General features: G+C 55.5%; 1 protein-coding gene across 2 annotated transcripts; it reads right to left on the bottom strand.

Annotated features, from left to right (window-relative positions):
- Positions 1-1,581: 1,581 nt before the first annotated feature.
- Positions 1,582-19,319, bottom strand: ITIH4 (inter-alpha-trypsin inhibitor heavy chain 4). Of its 2 annotated transcripts, XM_063721601.1 has the most exons (24): positions 19,200-19,289; positions 17,815-17,975; positions 15,749-15,853; positions 15,447-15,609; positions 15,197-15,307; positions 14,542-14,670; positions 13,497-13,613; positions 13,052-13,220; positions 12,845-12,970; positions 12,478-12,659; positions 12,211-12,396; positions 9,638-9,777; positions 9,278-9,432; positions 8,936-8,962; positions 8,585-8,635; positions 8,399-8,452; positions 8,026-8,151; positions 7,086-7,160; positions 6,881-6,907; positions 6,676-6,792; positions 5,513-5,687; positions 2,513-2,667; positions 2,279-2,375; positions 1,582-1,790 (listed from the first exon to the last, which is right to left on the bottom strand). In XM_063721601.1, exons 1-24 carry the CDS (start codon positions 19,287-19,289, stop codon positions 1,721-1,723), a joined length of 2,808 nt encoding a protein of 935 aa, XP_063577671.1. In that variant the 3' UTR covers positions 1,582-1,720.
- Between the last annotated feature and the right edge of the window lie 1,816 nt (positions 19,320-21,135).

Here is a 21,135-nt window from a genome sequence, read left to right as displayed (position 1 = left end):
AAATTCAGCAGTCGGTCCAGGGGGTCATGTCCCAGAAGGGTAAGCTTGGGGTGGCACTCCTCTCTCATCCCTGTATGTCAGGGCTAGCCCCACAGCAAGTCCCTCTGAGCTACTCTCATGTCACAAAGCCCTGGCCTGAGCCCCCTGGAACAGCCTTTACAAAGCGACTCTGCCTGAGATCCCTATCTGCCAAGGAGGCTCGATGGGGGAGGCAGCAATGCAGGGAGGAGCGTTTCTGTGTGTTGGGCAAACCTGCTGCTGGTGACCCCTCCCACCAGCCAGTACTTTGACCCTTTTAGAAAGACCCATCCAGCAAATATCCTCTTCTAGCTCAAGAGCGGGGAAAGGATGTTTCCCTGATGATCTGGTGTTTTTTAGCAAGCAAATGAGCTCAGTTTCTGCTTTACATTGGTTTCCAGGAAGCTCATAGCAAAGCCTTGTGCTCCATCACTGCTGCAGCTTCCCCTACCCTGATGTCCCTGAGTTCACTATCCTTCTGCTTGGCTCTTTTATCCTTATACTCATAGATTTTGGTTTTTTCCTCTTTAAGCTTTGTATTGGTAAGCCATAGACTCATATCCTTTTTTCAGAAGTAGGTGGGGTAATGGTAATTTTTGTTTCTTCTCTGAGACAGGGTCTTGCCCTGTTGTCCAGGCTGGAATGCAGTGGCACGATCACGGCTCTCTGCAGCTTGACCTCCCAGGCTCAAGCGATCCTCCAACCTCAGTCTCCCGAGTAGCTGGGACTACAGGCATGCACCACCATGCCAGCTAATTTTTGTAATTTTTGTAGAGATGGGGTTTCGTCAAGTTGCCCAGGCTGGTCTCAAATTCCTGGACTCAATCAATCCTCCGGCCTTGGCCTCTCAAAGTGCTGGGATTACAGGTGTGAGCCACTACACCCAGCTGTAAATTGTTTAAAGTATACGTTGCCAGTACAGGAATTGGTGGAATCTTTGGGGTGCCTAACTCTGGGGTAAGAACAGGAAAGGAGACCCTCAAGCACAGGATTCAGAGTTGGGACCCAGATCAGCCCCATTAGACTAGAGGTTCCTGGGAACAGGTCCTATTTCCCTGCTGCACCTGGGGCCTCGCCTCTGTGTCTCCTTCGAAGATCCAGTGCTTCCTTACAAGACAACGAGCAGACAGGCCTGCTCCTCAGCACAGGTGTGAAAATCAAATTGTGTAAAGCAAATCCCATTGCAGAGAGGTCCAAAAGCTCACTGAGAAAGTTTAGGAGTTGGACTAGAAAGAATTCCAACCCAGTTCACTCTTTTTTTTTTTTTTTTTTTGTAGTCAAAACTGGTCCAAGCGGCCATGAAGCAGACTGAACCTCTGCTCCTGGAGAATGCTCCCAGCCCTGGGTCCCTAGCTGGGGGCCAGAGTGACATCTCAAATGGGTGGTTCGAGCTCAATTTCCTTGTTTGTAAAATGAAGGGGCTGGACTGAAAGCTCAGCATGGCCCTCCTGGCCATGGGCCCTTGAGAGCTGACAGTGGAAACTTCTATGTTCCACGATGCTAAGGTTCAGGATGCGAGGTTGAGGCCCTAGGATTTGGCCACATGGAACTGGAGACACCCACTTCCCGGGCTCACACCACCTTTCTTTATTTGTAAGGAGTGGGACTCTTCCTCCCCATGGTGGTCCAGGCCCCAGAAGCGGCCCTGCAGTTGCAGGGGGCAGCCAAGTGTACAGGGTGGGCACAGCTCCTTCCATTAGAACTACAGCTCCACAGACCAGCAGGAAATCTCCACTCCCGGGGGCCCCTCCTGGTAATCCAGCCTGCGCTCTCTGAAATGGAAAGACAGACAGACAGATAGGCAGGTGGTCAGCAAATCTCAGGTGTGGTGGGAAAAGAGGGAGACAGCTGGGGAAAGGAACATGGAGGGTAGGGAGTCCTGGGGTCCCTCTAGAATTCCCTCCAGCACAGGCCAACAAGGCCCAGTCACCCAGAGCATTACCCTAGAGAAGCCAGTACGTGAGGTCTCCAGGGTTTAGGCCCTGGGAGTTCAGGGTGTGGACAGGGAGAGGTTCCTACTGTCCCCAACCAACCCCAGGGATCTCAGGGCCCATGTGTTTTCTGTGGGTCTGAGATGGCCATCCATCTTTTGTGGGGCCACTGAAAGCTGGCTTAGACACTTCTACAGCATCAACCTTCCACCGGACTGTGTCTAGTTCCTGGGCAAGGACAGGAGTGGGGCCCTGGAGAGCCTGGCTCCTGGCCTCCCAGTCCCCACCCCACCCCAGCCGGGCTCAGCGGTCTGCTTGTGCCGAGTCACCTGGTGGCAGAGTGGTCATTGCCCTGAACCCTCAGCGTGCGTTTGCCATCATCTGATGCTGCTGGAGATCCCCACAGCACCTCCTGGTAAAACTGGCCTGAGATACAAAGGGTGGGTCAGTAAGGGTTAGAGACAGAGGGAGCCTGGGAGACACACGCAGGGGAGGGGCACCGCCTGTTCCCAAGCACAGCTGGTTTCCGAGGAAGGCCTGGGCCCCGGCAATGGGCACAGTACCAAGGGTCCCTCCAACATGGCTGGAGAAGCGGTCAGTGTCACGCAGAAGGAGCCGGAGCCCCTCCCCACGGCCATCCCAGAACAACAGGCCGATGGTCACTTTGTCTGGGTCACTGAGCAGCAGGAGACCCGTCTTGTCCATGGTCATCTTCAGGCTGTGGAAAGACCCAGTGTCTTGAGCAGGAAGGTAGAGACGTGTGCACGGAACCTCAGTAGTCAGGGTGGGGAGTGGGCTGGGCTTCCCCTCTTGTCCAGGAAGTCATGGAGTGACCTTGGGTGGGAAGGCCCTTAAATCTTCTGATTTCAGTTTCCTCATTGGTAAAATAGGACTAAAGTTAACTTAATGATGTCTGGTTTCCCCATCACTTTTTTTTCATCCTCTTTTTTGGTGGGGCAGGGACACGGTCTCACTCTGTCCCCCAGGCTGCAGTGCAGTGGTGTGATCTCAGCTCGCTGCAACCTGTGCCTCCTCGGCTCAAGTGATTCTCCCACCTCTACCTCCCAAGTAGCTGGTACTGCAGGTACATGCCACCATGCCCAGCTAATTTTTTTTATTTTTAAGAGAGACAGGGTTTCACCATGTTGCTCAGGCTGGTCTCAAACTCCTGAGCTGAAGCAATCTGCCTGCCTCAGCCTCCCAAGGTGCTGGGATTACAGGCGTGAGCCACCGCACCCAGCCTCTGGTTTTCTTAAATTCAGTTTGTCATAAATTAGTTTTATATGATTGAAGGAGTTTCTCTGATGCATCCACTCTGTCCCGTTTGTTCTACAGCTGGTGCACTCTCTTTGGATGACTTGTGTTTAATCATGTGTTTAATGTCTAAAGGATAGGCCTCTTCTCATTCTGTCTCCTCAGATTTTTAGTTAAAATAACCCTTGAAATTCTTGCCTTTCTGGTGTTCTCATGAATGTTAGGTTCCTTTAAGCATGTTGAATAAGACCCTGCTGTTACTCAGAGGTTATTTGAAACAAATTTTCCCTAAACATACACTGTTCTGTTGCTTCAATTCAATCTAAAAGATGTCGGGTATTTTTTTTTTTTTTTTTTTTTTTTGAGACAGAGTCTCGCTCTGTCGCCCAGGCTGAAGTGCAGTGGCGCAATCTCAGCTCACTGCAACGTCCACCTCCTGGGTTCAAGTGGTTCTCCTACCTCAGCCTCCCGAGTAGCTGGGATTACAGGCGTGCCACCACACCCAGCTAATTTTTGTATTTTTAGTAGAGACAGGGTTTCGTCATGTTGGCCAGGATGGTCTCCAATTCCTGACCTTAGGTGATCCACCTGTGTTGGCCTCCCAAAGTGCTGGGATTACAGGCATGAGCCACCGCGCCCGGCCTATTTTTCTTTATGTCTTCTGTAGCTCATGAAACTATTTGGACTTTCTCTCCCTACAATTAATAGGATTTTACTTCTATTTCATTTTCTAGGCATAAAAATGCTATTGATTTTGGTGAATCTACCAGATAGCAAGGAATTTTAGATCTTTTTTTTTTTTCCTTTTTTTGGAGATAGGGTCTCACTCTGTTGCCCACGCTGGAGTGCAGTGGTATTAACTCAGCTCACTGCAACCTCCGTCTCCCAGCTTCAAGCAATTCTCAGCCTCCTGAGTAGCTGGGATTACAGGTGCCCGCCACCATACCTAGCTAGTTTTTGTATTTTTAGTAGAGACGGGGTTTCACTATGTTGGCCAGGCTAGTCTCAAACTCCTGGCCTCAAGTGATCCACCCGCCTAGGCCTCCCAAAGTGTTGGGATTACACTTGTGTTGGGTGGCATGAGCCACTGTGCCTGGCCAACTTTTACAACTTTTATTTATTTATTTTTTGAGATGCAGTCTCGCTCTGTCACCCAGGCTGGAGTGCAATGGCATGAACTTGGCTCACTGCAACCTCTGCCTCCCGGGTTCAAGTGATTCTCCTGTCTTGGCCTCTTGAGTAGCTGGGATTACAGATGCACACTGACACGCCTGGCTAATTTTTTGTATTTTAGTAGAGATGGGGTTTCACCATGTTGTCCAGGCTGGTCTCAAACTCCTGAGCTCAGGCAATCCACCCACCTTGGCCTACCAAAGTGCTGGGATTACAGGCGTGAGCCACCACACCGGGCATAGATCTTTTATGAAACTGGGAAGGTTTTTGGGTGAGCCCTTGGATTAGCTGGGTGGACACTCATCTGTCAAGTGCAAGGGAGTTCCCGCAGAGGGCTGGGTGAGGCAGGGCTGGACAAGGCTCTCCATACTTGGAAAAGGGTGAGCTGTGGCACAGGGCGGGGCTTGGAGGCCACTGCCCACAGAGGACGAGAGCCTCAGCCCTTCCCCGAGGCCCCTCGTGATCTGCAAAACTGGAAGACTGTCCCTGGAAGGCCACTGTGAAGCAGTGAGCTCCCTCACCCAGAAGAGGTGGCCTTCTGCCTCCATTATTCACCAGCTGCTCAGTATTTGAGGCCACTGACTTGTGTCTCCTTAGCAGAGCTCCAAGGATACGCTAAAGAGAATGCTGGTAACATGCTGTCAACAGTGCTCTCCAGCTTCTCACTATTGTCATCAGAACATCACGTCACTATGTAGGCAGCGCTGTCCTGTGGGGTGCTTGGGGGGCACTGTATCATCTGACGGCAAAGTGCTCCCAACTACACTCTCTCACTGGGTTCTCCCCCCAGCCTTCTGACTCTGGGCCAGGATGATTAGTACTGGTTATTGGTGAAGAAACTGAGGCTCAGAGGGACTAAGCTGCCTGCCCAGGGTCACAAGGATTAGCAGCAGAGCTAGCTCCAAACCACACTGTCTCCTGCATGAGATAGTGACCTGGGTTAGGTCCCCAGGACAACTCCTCAGTGCCCTCCAGAGCTGCAGGGGTATATGGCAGGGCTCTTGTCTCTTTGCCCCTCCTGTGAGTGTAGCCGCTCCATTCTCAGGTCCATGGCCTCAGGTCACCTGCTGGTACCATCATCAGCCACTGTAGCCTGAAAGGTCAACCCCTGCCCCGGGCTCCAGCCTGGGCCTTACCCGGGCATCACTGAGAACAGCGTCTCCTTCCACTTGTACGCAGAGCTTCTTCGGTTCCGAGTCACCACCACGTGTTCAGGCGATGCGTGAACCCGTACTGGGGGGTTCTTGAAGGTCACTTCGATCCATGAGAACCCAGCCTTCTCCCTCTCATACTGGCCAGTCACCTCAACCCCTGGGAGGACCAGACCAGAGAGGTCAAATCTGGGCCCCAGCCAGGGCTGACACTGACCTGCACGGGGAGTCCTCCCTGATCACACCCCCTGGAGTTCTGCAGCAGCTCCCTCCCTCATCAGGAGGGGCACTCCTTTCTCAGCACTCCTTCACACTGGGGGCTGGCTCCCACAATCTCTCCACTCATCCCTTGGTGTCTAAGGCTTTGGAGGGGCTCCTAAATCCTCGGCGACGGCCACCCTCAGATGAGGCCTTTGATAATTAACTTGTCTCCAGTCAATAAGCCTTCAGAACGCCCCATGGAGCGCCTGGCCCTGAGCTAGATGCCGCGGCCAAGGGTAAGATGGAGAATCGGTGCTCCCTGCCCTCAGGAAAGACATTCCCAGGCCTGAGTGAGGAAGTGGGTGACACATGCACCTGAGGAATGAGAAAGCCATGGATGTCCCTTGGCTTTGAGCGGGGCTGGGCGGTGCGGGGGTGAGCATTGCTGAGTGGAGTGTGTCCCCATGTCTGGTCCAGGATTGAAGGGGCGGGGCCCAGCCAGCACCCCTGTCTCTTCCTGCCATTCCCCTCATCCACACCTTCTAGGTCTCATCTTTTGGGAATCTGTAGTCTGCAGGCACTAACTCCTCCATCTGGAACATCCTCATGCTGGTCTCTGTGCACCCAGGGCCCTGCCATCCCTGTGTGACCCCAGGCAGCTCCCCTGACCCTTGCCCCACCCTGGCTCCTCTTCTAGGCTCACCTCCACATGGCTGCCATGCTTATCTGTGCCTAGGCCACCCACACCTGCACACAAGGTGCCCAGTGGAAGGTCCCTGGGGTGTCTGTGTGAGTGTGTGCTCATGCCGGCGCTGGGAGGCAGGACCATGCTATGATCTGGGAGGGGCCTGTGTGGGGCCAGCCTGCACGCGCTGTGTGTGTCTCTGTAGGCAGGTGGTGGGTGTGTGCCAGTGATGTCTGGGTCTCTCTGAGTGTGCCCCTCTCACCTTGCTCAGGGTCTGAGAGCAGGTTCACTGGCCCCTGGCGGTGTCTGGGGTCCACACAGAGCCGCTCCACGCTCTGCCCAGGCAGTGGCAGGATGGCAGAGGGAGCCTGTATGGGGGCTGGGACAGCCGGGGCACAGCTCCTGGAGCAGGAAGGGCAGGCTGGGGGCAAGGATGTGGAAGGGGGCCAAGGGGGCTGGGAACTTACCTGGGCTTTGGGCTGTCATGGTTGTTTCTAAAAGAAGAAAAAGTCTGGGTTTAGGCAGCCCCTTCCTGAGGAGTGGGAGGTTGAGGGAGGGAGCAGTGACTAGGTGTGGCTGGGTTCCCTCACTACTTCAACATCGAGACACATGACAGGTCACTTCCCTCCCAGGATCCCCCTGTTAGGACAGGGCCTCTGGCCTTGGGGGCACCTTCGATTTTGGTATTCATGACACGAGACACAGCTGGATCAGGATTTGAGGTGGCTGGTGGTGCTGAAGCAGGCATTAGGGCAGGAACATCCGGAAACAGAAAGGAAGCAGGAAGGCAGTCAGGAGGCGGGCAACCAGCGGCGCAGCCACCGCTGCCACCAAGCTCCAGCCCCCAATCCTGCCACACATACACTCCACCTAGAATGGCCTTTGTCACAGGAGATTTTCAAGCAGAAGAGCATGCTGTCAGGGATAGGTCCAGCCTGGCTCTACAGCTGCATTCGAGTGCAGATTTGGGGATCAGAAAACAGTTCAAGGGACCTCTGTTGGCTTTCTGAACAGAGGAAGCCCTCCCTTCCTAGAAGTTTTCCTCATGAGTCAGCCTCTAGAGTATAGTGGATCCTACTCAGTGAAAGTAAAGGACAGGTGAAGTCCTACCTTGCGGAGGGGAGGCCTGATGTCCATACACTGGGTAGTGGGGAGAGGGGCCTTCAGAGAGAGGAAGCTGGCAAGGACTGCTCCAAAGAGCACTGTGACATGCATGCTTGGCCAGTCCCTGCCCCTCTTAGGGCCTAGGGTCCCTTCTGAACAAGGAGTGTGGGAGAGGCTGCTCTGTCATGGCCTGTGGTCTGACAACCTAGGGGCAGCTAAAGGACCTGGGTGAGCTCGCATCTGAGGAGATAAGACGCTGAGGATGGGGCAGGGGGCAGCTGCAAAGAGCTGGGAAGGTGAGGACAGCCTCCTTAGGAAATGCACTCCCACCCCAGCCCCAGTAAATGATCCCAGGTTGAACTGACCCACAATTACTTCACAGCGCGCCCTCAGCAGCTGTCCCTGGCCTGGCCCTGTGATGCGTGCTTTACTCCACCCCCCTCTATGGGGCAGGCTCAAGGACCACCGTGGGAAACCGAGGCCCTCACAGGGCCGGAAGGCGGCTTACAGATGGCCAGACGGCGGAAGGGGTGGAAAGCAGCACGGTCAGGAGCATCAGGAGGTCCTGGGAGTCCAAGTTGCCCAGGGCTGAGAACCCCAGGTCTGAAATTCATCCGGGAGCCAGCAGCTCCAGCTTTGGAGAAATTGACAGATGCAGTCTTCTCTCAGGTGGGGTGTGGGTCCTCACAGCCAGGGATTGAGATCCACCCAGGAGTGGGTGCGGAGAGGGCAGCTATGTCCCCTCTCCCCACACCCGGCCAACTTGGGGAGCCTCTCCCCCAACAGCTGGGAGATAATTAATGCTGGAACAATAATGGACCTCCCTCGAACTCCCCCCCCGGGGATGTCATGCCTCCCCCTGGCAGAACCCCTCAAACTACCTTGTCTACTCCATCCTCTTCTTGGAGAAAAGGAAGCTTCCGTGTGGTCAAGTCCTGATCAGATACAACTGAACTGAGGCCCGAGGGCTGTCACCAGCCAGAGGAGCTGGGCAAGGCACTACCCTCCACAGCCAGGACTGAGCCCAATCTGTTAATCTCCCCTCCCCACACCTCCTACTTTGTCACCTGGTTTTGGTATTTTTGCTCCCTGGAGATAATATTTGAAGAAAGTGGAACCTGGAAATCAGTGGGACCTGGGTTTGCATCTTGCACCCACCTTCCTGTGGCCCCACTTGGATGGGGACTGTATTCCTAGTGCTGGGGACAGGGCCTGAGGCACAGCCAATATTTGAATGCACAGGCGACTAAATGCACCAGCGTGCTGGGTCAGATTACACTGTCTCCTGGCAGCAGGGCTGGGCTGGAGAGGCCTGGGTGGACCTGGGCCCTGGCCAGCAACCTCACAGGGCTGGTGCCCTGGACCCTGTGTTAGCAGACCACCACCCAGCACAGCCTTTGAGGATGTTTGCTGCTTACCTGAGTGGACATTCCTGTTTCTACTTTCTGGATAAAACAAAGAGAGAGAGAGAGAGACAGACAGACAGAGACACAGACAGACACCGTCAGAGTGGTTTTCATCAATTTGAAGAGCTTGTGTTTAATCTTGCTACCCAATCCCGGACTATATCGTAGGTGCAATGAATTTGGGAAGACAGGAGACCCGGCTTCACTTTCCTCATCAGTGAATAGGCTGAGTCTCCCAGGGGGAGTCTGTTGGGGGCACGGTTGGGGTCTTGGTCGGGATGCAGGGAAGATCCGGGAGAATGCTGGGTCCAAACTCTGCTACCTGGGAGGCTGAGATCTCAACCCCACACCCACCGCCTTCCACGGGCTTCTCAGCAACTTGAGACTGCTCTTGGTCTTCGGGTTTGGTGACTACCATAGATGTGAGAGGCGTGACAAAGCTGTAGGCAAGTGATAAATTCAGCGCTTGGGTCCGGAGGGCCTGCTGATCAGCATCGGATGCGGAGACACTGTAGGTGGAGCACATCAGAGCTCAGGAGGTCCTTGAATTCGGGAACAGATTTTCCATCCAGCTCCTTCTGGGGAGGTCCCTCTGGGAGAATCTGGAGCTTGGACATGATACCAAGACCCCCCTCTCTCCATGCTTAGGCACTGTCCCGTGCCACCTGTGCCTGCCCCCTAGCGACAGGCTTAGGGAGGTGCTGATGCACTCACGTTTGCTCCAGCAGCTGCTGGATAGTCAGGTATGCCCAGAGCCTCTCCATGAAGTTGTGGAAGATATACTTGGGACTCTGGAACTCCGCCTCCTGCTCTGCCACGCTGGACTCCGTTTGGAAAGTGATGTTCTGTGTAGGCTGGAAAGAGGGGCCCAGCCAGGGCAGGAGCAGTGAGGGCCGGACATCCGCATCTGGCCTGGTACTTCTGAGCTCTTCCATGATTGGAGCTGGGGCAGGTCCCACACGCTGACTGTGGGGACTGCATTTCCTTTGAGTGGGGGTAAGGAGGGGGCTTAGGGATGCAAGGGGCTCAGTCACAGAGCATACAGGGATGAGAAGGAGGTGAAAAGGTAGCAAAGTAGCCCAGGTACAACAGAGCAGGCACAGCGCCAGGACTCAGATCAGCCAAACCTCTGGAAGAAAGGGATGGGAACCCCAGGCCAGTGTAGAAACAGCAGCAGGAAGGATTTGCAAGTGCAGTGTGGAGCATGAAGGGTGTCTAGCTATAGCCTGCTCTTACCCCCAAAGGTAGGGGAAAGGGCCAGAGAAGGAGGGACCTTCCCAGGGGTCAGAGGCAGAGTTGAGAACAGAACTCAGATGTTGTGGCTCTGGGTTTGGGACCCCATCCACCCCAACGGCTGTCCCTGTCCAAGCTGGCCCCTCTGCGGCTGGCCACCGTGGGACAATGACAGGGAAGCGTGCATCCAAGCTCTGTGTGAACCTGCTCCCATCTCCCTTGGGGAGGGGCCTGTGGTCTCAGACTGACCTAGCTTGCTGCCTGGGAAATGGGCTCCTAGGGCAGAGGAATCCCAGGCCTCTCCCACCAGAGCTCCCCGAGTGGCCAAGAGACCTTTTCACAATGTGGATCAGACCTGTGGTCTGCTCCCACTGGAGCAGCCTGTCTCTTGCCCAGATCCTGGCTGGCTTTCCAAAGCTCTGGCACACATAGGCTACCTGCATGAATTTTGCCCCATCCACACATACAGTTATTTAATTGATATTTTTCCTTAAATGAACTTTAAGTAGGCTAACAATTTTTACTTGGCTTTATACCCATAAAATCTTAGATCTGGGCTGGGCGTGGTGGCTCACGCCTGTAATCCCAGCACTTTGGGAGGCCAAGGTGGGCGGATCACGAGGTCAGGAGATCAAGACCATCCTGGCTAACACAGTGAAACCCCGTCTCTACTAAAAATACAAAAAATTAGCCGGGCGTGGTGGTGGGCGCCTGTAGTCCCAGCTACTTGGGAGGCTGAGGCAGGAGAATGGCGTGAACCTGGGAGGCGGAGCTTGCAATGAGCCGAGATTGAACCACTGCACTCCAGCCTGGGAGACAGAGCGAGACTCTATCTCAAAAAAAAAAAATCTTAGGTCTGAAGTTCAGGTCATATTTTTCAGAATACACATTAAAATAAGTAAATAACCACTAAAACAAAGCCATGTCTGTCTGTGAACTCCCCTGAGTCACCTTGGGTTCTGTACTTTGGGAACCCACGGCCTCCAAGCTAAATCAGCTGCTGACATGTATGGAGTGCTTATCACTGGACATCAATCACAGTGACTTTATGAGGGGGGCATGCGACTTATTCCCATGTTTCCTCCTATGTTTACATAGCAGGAAACTGCGGTACATGGAGGTTAAGTGACTTCTCCATGTCTCCTATCTGGGAGGTGGCAGAGCTGGGTTTGAAGCCAGGCGGGGTGGCCACGCAGCCTGTACCAACAGTCATGACATTTGGGGACTTGTCCTGAGACAAGGCCGTGGGCCCCCAACACCCACTGCTATTCTCTTCACACACGCTACCCTCATGCCACAGGGGCCTAACATATTCCTCCATTGCCCCATCTGGACTCTTCCCACTCCTACTTATCTCTTTGTCTCTGCTGGGCCTCCTCCAGGAAGCCCTCCCTGATCCCCAGGCCAGGCTGGGGCTCCTAGTGCTGCTCTCTTGAGTCCAGGGTTAGATCCCAGCCTGTAGCTGGTTTGTGTGGTGATATGTCCTCGGGTTGTCTCTCCCATGAGGTCACGGAGGGGTCAGCCTCATTCACTGCTGCATCCCAGGGCCTGAAGAAGGCCCTGCCGCAGAGCCTGTGCTCAGTTTCTCTTTGTGAAATGACAGGGGGTCCCTGGAAGGAGGCAGGGAAGGCTGGGCAAGGACAGGGTGCCACATGGCAAGCTGGGCTCTTGGCCTGGTTGCAGTGGGGCCCAGGGCAAGCTGCCTGCCCTGCCTGGAGCTCAGTCTGCTCATCTGTGAAATAGGAGCAGCCCTTCCTGTCCGACTGCAACCTGAGAGGGTTGTGGTACCAGGATAGGAGGAGAAGACAACTAGGGAGGAATCCCTGCCCTCACCTGTGCTCGCAGGTGCACAGACCGGCTGCCGAGAGCCTGTATGTGCTGGTCTCATGAGAATCACTCCACTGTCTCATTGAATCCCTGCCATGCCCCTGTGTCATCCACAGGCAGCAGAGGGGAAAGCTGGAGCTGGGCAGGTCTGGGATTTGAGTGCAGCCCCTCTGGCTGCAGAGGTGGAGGCTGCCGTTCCCCTCCAGGGTGGCTTTGGCCACACTCACCAGCTTCCCACTGACTGTGGCTGTGAGCACATCAGGCCCCTGGTCCTGGAGCTTCCCAGCCACCACCATCTCTGAGCCCTTGAAGAGGAGCCGGAAGTTGTTTTGAGTGACCTCCTCCACGGCATTGCTTGGGTACTCGAAGGTCACTGCTGTCAGCAGTGGGTTGGCCACTTCCTGGTAGAAGTCCTGCAGGGTTGGGGGTGTCATAAAGGCCGGGCTTTATGACTGCCCACTTCTCTGTGCAGCCCACCTGGGGCACGCTGGCACCTGGAGCTGCAGGGCGGAGTCTGAGTCCTCATGGATACGCCGAGCCAGGCCGCCGTTGTCCAGTGCCAGCTTCTCCAGGAAGGCATAGCTGACGTCGAAGCCGAAGCCCAGGCAGAAGAGGCTGTACCGGCCACTTACAGCTTCCCGCACGTTCTTCTGGATGCTCCTGGGGTTAGTCTCCCCTGGACCCAGGGGTTTGCGATGAGGGTGAGAAAATAGTGATTTGCTTGATGAATACTTCTAGAACCTCAGAGCCGAGGGGCCTCAGTGACCCCCTCTCCCTGCCCAGGTCCCACAGCAAGCCCAGGTGCAGCCCCAGCCGCCTCCCCCGTGCAGCATGTCCTGGAGTCGCGGGCAGGGCCCTCACCCACAGTGGGGTCGCCATCGGTGAGCAGGATGATGAGTGAGACACTCCCGTCGGGCAGCCGCTCCTCCTGGTTGCTGCTGTCCAGCAACTGCACAGCCATCAGCATTGCATCATTGATGTTGGTCCCTGAGGAGCACACACTCTCAAGGTGGCCCCCGGCCAGGAGCCCTGGAAGCCCCCACCCTGCAGGGCCGCAGAGGCACTTACCTCCCAGGGCCTGGATGCCGGCAGCAAAGCTCCTGGCCTTGTTCACGTTCTCGGCTGAGGCTGGCACCAGTGATGGCCTCCACTGAGTTGCTTCTGTACTGAAGACGATGAGGTTGAACTGGTCTCTGGGGCTGAGGTCATCCAGGATCTTGATTAGGGCTTCCCGGGTCTGGTCAGGGAGAGGAAACGTGGGTGCTTCAGAAGGGCTCCCTGAGGGCTCGTGTGCCCTTGGGCTGGCATCCTTGGACTTCTGTCTCAGGGGTGAGGTCATGGTATCTGCTCTAGGAACAGGGGCTGCCCTAGGCTCTGGCCAACCTTGGCTCCTGAGAGCCACCCGCCCCATGGTGCCGAAAGGTGAAGGAAGGGGGTCTGCCTGTCGGACCACAGCTGATAGTGTGAAGGGCCTGGGAGTTTTCAGGGCCCTGCCCAGGGCCACAGGACCTACCTGCTGGATTTTCCTGCCACTCATGGAGCCGCTCTTGTCAATGACAAAGACCACATTCTTGGGCATTGTGGTTAGGCCCTCGGGGGCAAAGTAGTGTACAAAGTAGCCGTTCTCGATCTGTGGCCAGAGTGAGACCCACCCAGGCCATCAGAGCTACGATTGTGCCCTATCCCCATTCAGCCCCCTTACCCCAAATTCTGGGTTTCTGTGCTCTGTTCCAATCCCATTTCCATCCCACTGCTAACCTCCCCAAAACCTTGCCCTTTTTCAGGGCTCAGACCAGCCCCTTTCTTGTGGAAGCCTTCCCTGCTCATGCATAGCCCACTAGAACTCTCCCTGCAACTTTTCCTTCTATTTGTTTTAGTATTTCAGATGGCTTATACTAAAAAGTTCAGACATCATAAACCTGACAACCATCAAAAGAGGGAAGACTTCAAAAACATGGAGTAAAAGGGAAGTATAATAACAATGGCAGAAATGGCTGGGTGTGGTGAATCACGCCTGTAATTCCAGCACTCTGGGAGGCTTAGGTGGGAGGATCACTTGAGCCCAGGAATTCAAGACCAGCCTGGGCAACCTTGTCTCTACTGGAAAAAAAAAAAAAAAAATTAGCCAGGTGTGGTGGTGCATGCCTGTAGTCCCAGCTACTAGGGAGGCTGAGGCAGGAGGATCTTTTGAACCTGGGAGTTTGACGGTGCAGTGAGCCATGATCATACCAAAATATAACAACAATAATAATGCCAGAAACTAGTGTGAAAGAAACTACTGCAAATGTGCATAAAACTGAGTTGTGAGCCTCCCAGCAGCAGAGGCAAAGACGGAAACCCCACAGGGCAGCTCTTCTCAGAGACAAACCTTTTCTGCCTGGGAAAGGGAATAATTTCAGGGACAACACAACTAAATCACGTGTTTTCTGTCTGTGCCGGTCCCTGGTGCACACTGCTAAGTAAGGGTGGTTCTTTTCCTCTTCTAAAATACCCAAGCTCAGGCCCTTGCGGGTGGACAGACTTCCAGGCTGCTCTGCTCTTGCCTGGAGTCCACCCACCTGAATGGAGCCCCCGGAGATGGCCCGGTCCACATCATAGCGAATAATGAGGTTGCCGTCCAGGACTGTTTCTTGCTGCTCTGGGGACTTTTGCTGCTGGGAAAGTGTTGGCTTGAACCGGATGTGAGCCTGAAGGAATAATCCGGGCTGAAGTTGGGAGGAACAGCAAAGCCAGGCCAACACCACCCTCTACCCCTGTCTGTATATTGGGAAATCAGAATTCCAGGATGCAGCCTTGGGTCCGTATTCCAGGGCACTTTCTTTCAGGCTGAGTTATTGATGGACCACTTTCACGTAGGGGAGGGGTGTGATGAGCGCCCTGTTCCTGGAGCCGCGCAAGCAGAGGCTGTTCCAGGATGTGTGCTGTCCAACCATCTCCTCCTCTCCACCTGGGCCCAGGACCCTCACATCAGTCTATTATCCAGCCCCTTCCCAGACAGATCTCAGGGCTCATACGAGGACGCCATGGTCCTTCTCTAGGCTTTGCCCTCCCCATCTGCCAAATGACAGCAAGGACGCAGAGATCTCAGGAGCCTCTCCAGCTCACAGCTCACAGGAGGGAGAGCCCATCCTGCTTTCCAGAAATCCGGGCTCACAGGGCTGGCCTAAAGGCAGGGCCCTTGGTACCCTCACCTGCTGACCACAACAGGCCCACCTTGGTCTTATTCTGCCAGGTGGTGAAGGCGTCTACCAACTGGTTGGTCATGAAGGTGCTCTCTGTCTCCAGGAAGCTGATGCCCTGGGGCTCGAAGATGTGAATGTCCATCTGGAGGCAAGATGTGGGTCCCTGGGTCAGCCAGGAGCCTGGGCTGGGGCTCACAGGAGGCCCAGGGACAAAGAGGGGCCGCCCTCAGCAGGGCAAGGGTCACGCAGGAGGCCTCCCCGGAAGAGGTAGCAGCAGGTACCTGCAGGTGCTTGACCAGCTGCTGGGGCCGCACTTTCAGCAGCAGCTCGTACACCCCCAAACACCGCTTGAGCAGCTCCTCATAGACCAGCTCAAAGGTGATCTTGGCATTGGGAGCCACACTGACTGACACCTGGAACTGCTCCATGTTTCTCCCGGTGGCCCTGGGGGAGAAGGGCATCAGGCCTGCCCCTCCAGGACAGGTTGGGTAAGGCTAGTAGAGGTGGGAGCAGGACTAAGGGCCAAAGGCAAGGTGGCCTTTGTCTAGACCCTCCCCACTGAAGCTGCCCCCCGCCAGCTCACTTGACGAGGCCAGCGCTCTTTCCCTTGGCCACTGCTGTGCTGTACTGTGCCTGGGCTTCGGCCTTCTCCTTGATGATCCCTGGGTAGGTCATGCCATCGATGATCCTGGGGGCAGAAGGGTGGGAGTTGTTGAGAGCCTGGTGGCATGGGCCCATTCCACTCCTGCCTCCTCCAGAGAGCCTTTCTGGAATCGGTGTGCCTCTTGACACAGTGACTCCCATCTTTGCCTGAGCCCAGTGCCATTTATTATTCACCTACCACATACAGGACCCTGTGCAGGGCACTCTGCGAAGTGCGCCAGGCCTCTAGCTCCTGGAGGTGTGTACAGTAACAGTACGCATTCATTTTATAGAAGGGACGAAGGGGAGGCTGCAGAGGGGCAGGGCTGGGCTAAATCCTGCCTTCTCTTCACCTGTCCAGTCTGGCCCAAGCTGGCCCACATTCCCACCTGTCCCTTCCACTTCACGGACTGTTCCAGAGGAACCAGTTCATCACCAGCAAGAGCTCTCTGAGTCACACTTGTTCCCAGCCCTGCATGCAGCCGTGTGGGGCCAGGACTGAGGAGGAAGGAGACGCAGGGCTGGAGGCTCTGAGCCCTTTCCCCCTACAGCAGTCTGCCCCCTCCCTCCCACAAGAGGCAGGCACCCTATAGGGAGGCTGGCATATCTGGAAGGAGGTTTTGGACAACTGGTGGACGGGACTCCTGGGTGTGTAGACACACTCCTAGCAGCCATCCTTTGGGGGCTGAGAAAGAATGGCCCAGGCCATTTCTCAGGGAGGAAAACGACTTCTCCAGAGCCTCCTTGTGGGGTGAGTAGGGATGTGCCTGGTCAACTTCGCCTGCTCCATCTGGGGGTGGTATGAAAGTGTGGGAGTGTGTGGCAGTGGGCAGGAGGGGGAGCAGCCAGGATGTCAGGACTACGCGTCCCTCCTGCCTGACCTTCCTGGTTATAATTTAACTCTAGCCTGGGATGGGGCTGGTGAGTGGGCAGTGGCACTCCTCCCCTTGGGTAGGCAGTGCTTCATCTCTCCAGATGCCCAGCTGGGGCTCCTGGCCAGGTCAGGGAGCAGGCAACTTGCTGTCTGCTCCCCTAACTCATGCAGCAACAGCATCTGGGTCCAGAGAAGGCAAATGACAGTCTTTGGCTCTCAGCAGATGCCACGGGCCTGGACCTGGCAACTGCTGACCCTGGCACCCATGTCGAAGGCTGACACAGCCCGTGGGGCTTGCACTGCAAGCTGGGCAGCATAGGCCCGGGCTCTGGGTTAGGAAAAGTAGAGGCTGCTGTGGAGTGGGGGATGTGTGGGGCCTGAGGGTGGAAACTAGCCCCCACTGCAGTTTTCCAGAGGCCGCAGTGTGGGACCTCGCATGAGAGACACTCCCTCTCTGCCCCACCATCGCCCTCTCTGTTTCTGGGAAGAGTCTTGCCCTTGTCCTAAATCACAGCTTTTCCTGGCAGCAAGGGACAGACAGTGTCCTGGTGCATTTAGTAAACATTGGAAACTGAGTTGGGAAGGGTAGGGGAGGGTGGCAGAGGACAAAGTGAGGACCATCACTGGCTCATAGAATTCAGAGAAACCTCAGGCATCTCTCATGCAGCCTGAGCAAAAATGTCCTCTGCAGGATCCCAGCTGGGGCATACCTAGGAGAATCCTCCTCAAGCCACTCTCCACTGTGGGGAAGCCAAGGGTCTAGGAGGTTTTCTGTACTTTGAGCTGGAATGTGCATTTTGGTGGCTCCCTCTTGCCTGGTCTGGCCTCAGGAGGCCTCAAGTCTGTGCTCCTCCCTCAAAGGCAAAGTCACGAAGATGCTGTGGTTCTCTGCCTAACACCTGGACAGCACTTAGGGATGATGAATGGCTGGATGGAGGGAAGGACGGGGGCATCTTTGAGAATAAGTCCCTTGGCGAGCCCCTGTTCCTGTGTGGCCCCCAGGTGCAGGGTGTACTCCTGAAGATGTACACCCTGACATGCTTTACTTCAAGAAGAGGGTTTGCTGGCACTGAGCAGATGGAGTCATAGCACTGGGGGGCGTGGAGAGGTGAGGAGGGTGGGAAGGCACCTACATGGAGAAGTTGGTGATGAAGGCTTTCTTGGGCAGCTCCATCTGGAAGGTGGCCTCCTGCACAGTATGGGCCCTATTGACCACTCGGCTGGTGACGGCCGTGTGGGCAAATCGGGATGAGACCCTGGAGTCCACGGTGAGGCTGTAGATGTCGACGCCATTCTGGACCAGCAAAGAAGAAGGGGGTTGCAGGGTTTCAATGCCACCTCAGCTCAGGGTGACACTCTTCAAGAGTTGGCCCTGACTCTGGCTCCAGACCGAACCCTGGCTCCCAATCTGACTGAGCCACTGACCAGGCCTCAGGCTGAACCCAGTGAGGCATCTCATATGTGAACATTTGTCTCAGGTTAAGAGGTAGCAGTGTGCTTCATTCCCCACCCTACAGCACCACAGGGCAGGGGCCACGTCTTTCTTGATCTGTGGGGGCCCAGAGCACCCCTTGGAGAAGAACAAGCATGCAGCAGGTGGAGCTGGTGAAGCCAGGGCCAGTGTCTGGGAGGGGCATCACACTCAGCCTTTGGGCAGGGGTGAGAGCCCTGGTGGGGTCAGGGAGCTTTGCATGCTGGCTTAGCTTTGCCCAGAAAAAGGGCAGTGACCAGGTCCTTTGATTTCTGGAGACTTTGGCCTCTGTGGCAACAGGGAAGCTCCCACCAGTCTCCTAGAAGGAAGCCCTCGGAGCTGGAAGAATTCGGAGGTAGACTAGAGTCTGGTCTCTAAGAGTTGGGAATCGTCCTCTCTGCTCCGCAGTGGACTCTCCCCAACCCATCCCCCCTTCCGCAGGGCACTCCCCTAGCATGTGCCATTTGCCTCGAGGCCTGTGTCCCCCGAGAAGGGGCACACGGGCACCTCTTACCTGCTTGTGTGCGACATGCTCATGCGCACCGCACCAACTCTGCTCGGCTGCATGTGGCTGCCTGAACGCAGTTTGGCACAGAGGTGCCAAGTGGCTTGTTTATGTGCTTGGGTATTTGCTCTGCGACAAGCACTGTCCTAAGCACTTTATAGATACAATGGGTTTGGTTTCCACAACTGCCACCCTCTGAATAGGTTCTAGTATTACCCTGTTTTACACATGAGGAAATTGAGACATAGACAGCATAAATCATTCCTCTGAGGTCATTTACTAAAAGGCAGTAGAGCCACGCTTGTAAAACTGTATTTCCTCATTTGCAAAGTGGAAATGATTGGATCATCCCCTCTATTAGGTGGGAAAATACCAGTAAGGCCCTAGGGGTAGTGCCTGGCGGGAGGTCTGCACCATTTTTTTGCACACACACTGATGCACACGCACTTGTTCTGACACGCTCACACATGTGGAGGCTCTTCCCCACTTCCCAGGCGTTCTCTCATCCCCCAGCTCATGCCACACCCATGGATGCTGGCTACCTTTTCGGCAGTGGTAGTCTGGTGGATGGCCAGCAGTGAAAGCAGGACCAGAACTTTGCTGCAGGTACGGACAGGCCTTGGGGGCTTCATCGTGGCTCCAGTGTCTGCCAGAAGGCTTCTGAACTTGACAGCAAGTGGGGAATGGATTAGTAACTTGTTTGCTGCCCCACCCACATGGGGGCAGGTTCTGGGAAATTGGGATCTACAAGCCAAAAACCACAGTGACCTCAGATAAGCAAATGACGAACATCCCGTGGACCTTGGCTGGGGGCAAGAATGTATACCAAAGAAAGGTAGGCTCAGGTTGGAGTGGGGGTACGTGCCCCTTCTGAAAAGTGCGAAACCTTCACCAGGACCCTTCACACCAGGCATTCCACGAAGCTCCACAGGGCTGGGAGGGAACTGACAGTGAAGATGTCAGTCTGCTCTCCATAAGTCCAGCCTGGGGGGAAACAGGGGGGGATGGTCGGGAAGACTAGGGCTACAGGGCTACCCTAGCGGCTTCCAGGAGGAAGGGGGCTTGGCCACCAGGTAAGTGTGACTGGCTGATGGGAGGGCCCAAAGGCATGGAGTGACTCTGGGAGGTGTCTGTGTGGGGCAAGATCTAGAGTCAGGATAGATATGCCGTATTTCTGAAGTGAGAGGTGCTGGGCACCTCTCCTGGGGTCCCAGGCTGCTGTTTGGGTGCCATTAATCTAGACAGGACTTTAGGTTCAACCCCAGCAAGGCCCCCAAAACAAGAATGGCAATACAACTGAGTCATAAACCTGCCACATCCTGGGGCACAGAGGTCTCCATACGGGGAGTTTATTGACAGGAGAGCATGGAACAGAAGACAGAGCTGACAGTGCCAGCAGCTCCTGAGGGGTGACTGGGGAGGCATTCGGTGGAGCGGAGGGAGCCCAGGAATTGCTGGTTGAGAGAGGGCAGAATGCTGTTGTCATGAGCAGTGTGATGCTGCCACAGCCCAGACCCAGGGGAGAGCTGCCCAAAGGCCTGGGGTGGGTCCCGGCCTTGCTAAAGTTGAAGCGCTCTGCTCCTTGTAAAGTGGGATCGAGTGAGTACATATTATGCGCTCTGGGCGCCGCTGGGGCTCGCGTTCCCTGGTGGCCTGGGGAAGCCAGCTCCTGAGTCTGTGGCCACAGATGGGTAAAGATGAATCATAAAAGTGTGGCCAGATGCCAAGTCCTGGATCAGGGAAGGAGGACGGCTCCGTGACACCAGCCCTGAGGGGGCCAGCTGCCTTGGGAACCTATTGGGGGCCTTGGGGCAGCCAGTGGCTTCCAGAGGCTGGGGAGGGTTTTCTCCACCAGTCCTGTCTCCATTAGAGGTGGTGGCAGGCCTGGGGCAAAGGTGCCATACACTGGAGCTATTTCTACAGCTGCAAGGAAGACGCCCCCCTTCCTTAGCATGACTGGCCAGAAGCCTCATCTCTGCGCAGGTCTCCACTGCTCACCCTTTTGGCTCTGGATATGATTGGGATTACACAGGGGAACCCACTCCTTTCAGTGTCTGCGGGAAGAGTCTCCCCATGGGGTCCAGCAAGTAGGACTGGGCCCTTCCTCACAGCAGGTCTGCTCCCCTGGGGCAGGGCACAGGCCCAGCCCAGACCCAGGGCTATATAAGGAGGCCAGGCTGGCCGGGACTGTGGGAAACTTTCTGGGCAGCCAGAACCTCCTGGGACAGGAGGGCATTCCCAGCAGGCGTCAGCCCTGAGCCAGGCACCACAAGCCCAGGCTCTGCCAGTCCAGCTCCGAAAGGAGCCACTGTCAGCCTGTCCATGGTCACGGTCTTGCCATCACAAAGGGACAGGCCTCTATGGGTCTTTTGAACCTGGCAGTTCCAGGCACACAGAGGACAGAGGACTGGAGAGGGAAGAGTCATGCAGGCTGAGAATCTGGTGTTCCATGCCCCAGACAGCCTGGTTGGAGCAGAA

Source organism: Pongo abelii, chromosome 2, assembly GCF_028885655.2.
Source record: "Pongo abelii isolate AG06213 chromosome 2, NHGRI_mPonAbe1-v2.0_pri, whole genome shotgun sequence".
NCBI classification, from domain to species: Eukaryota; Metazoa; Chordata; class Mammalia; order Primates; family Hominidae; genus Pongo; species Pongo abelii.
Note: the sequence above shows the minus strand (reverse complement) of the source record. Positions and strands in the feature narration are given on the sequence as shown.

Bases quoted from the DNA above. Each gene is read 5' to 3' on its own strand.
- ITIH4 (XM_063721601.1), bottom strand. From the start codon at position 19,289: ATGAAGCCCCCAAGGCCTGTCCGTACCTGCAGCAAAGTTCTGGTCCTG. The intron at 12,397-12,477 runs GTGCCAGCGTGC...CCAACCCTGCAG, and splicing joins ACTCCGCCCTGCAGCTCCAG to GACTTCTACCAGGAAGTGGC. The intron at 2,668-5,512 runs GTAAGGCCCAGG...GTCTTTCCACAG, and splicing joins CTGTTCTCAGTGATGCCCGG to CCTGAAGATGACCATGGACA.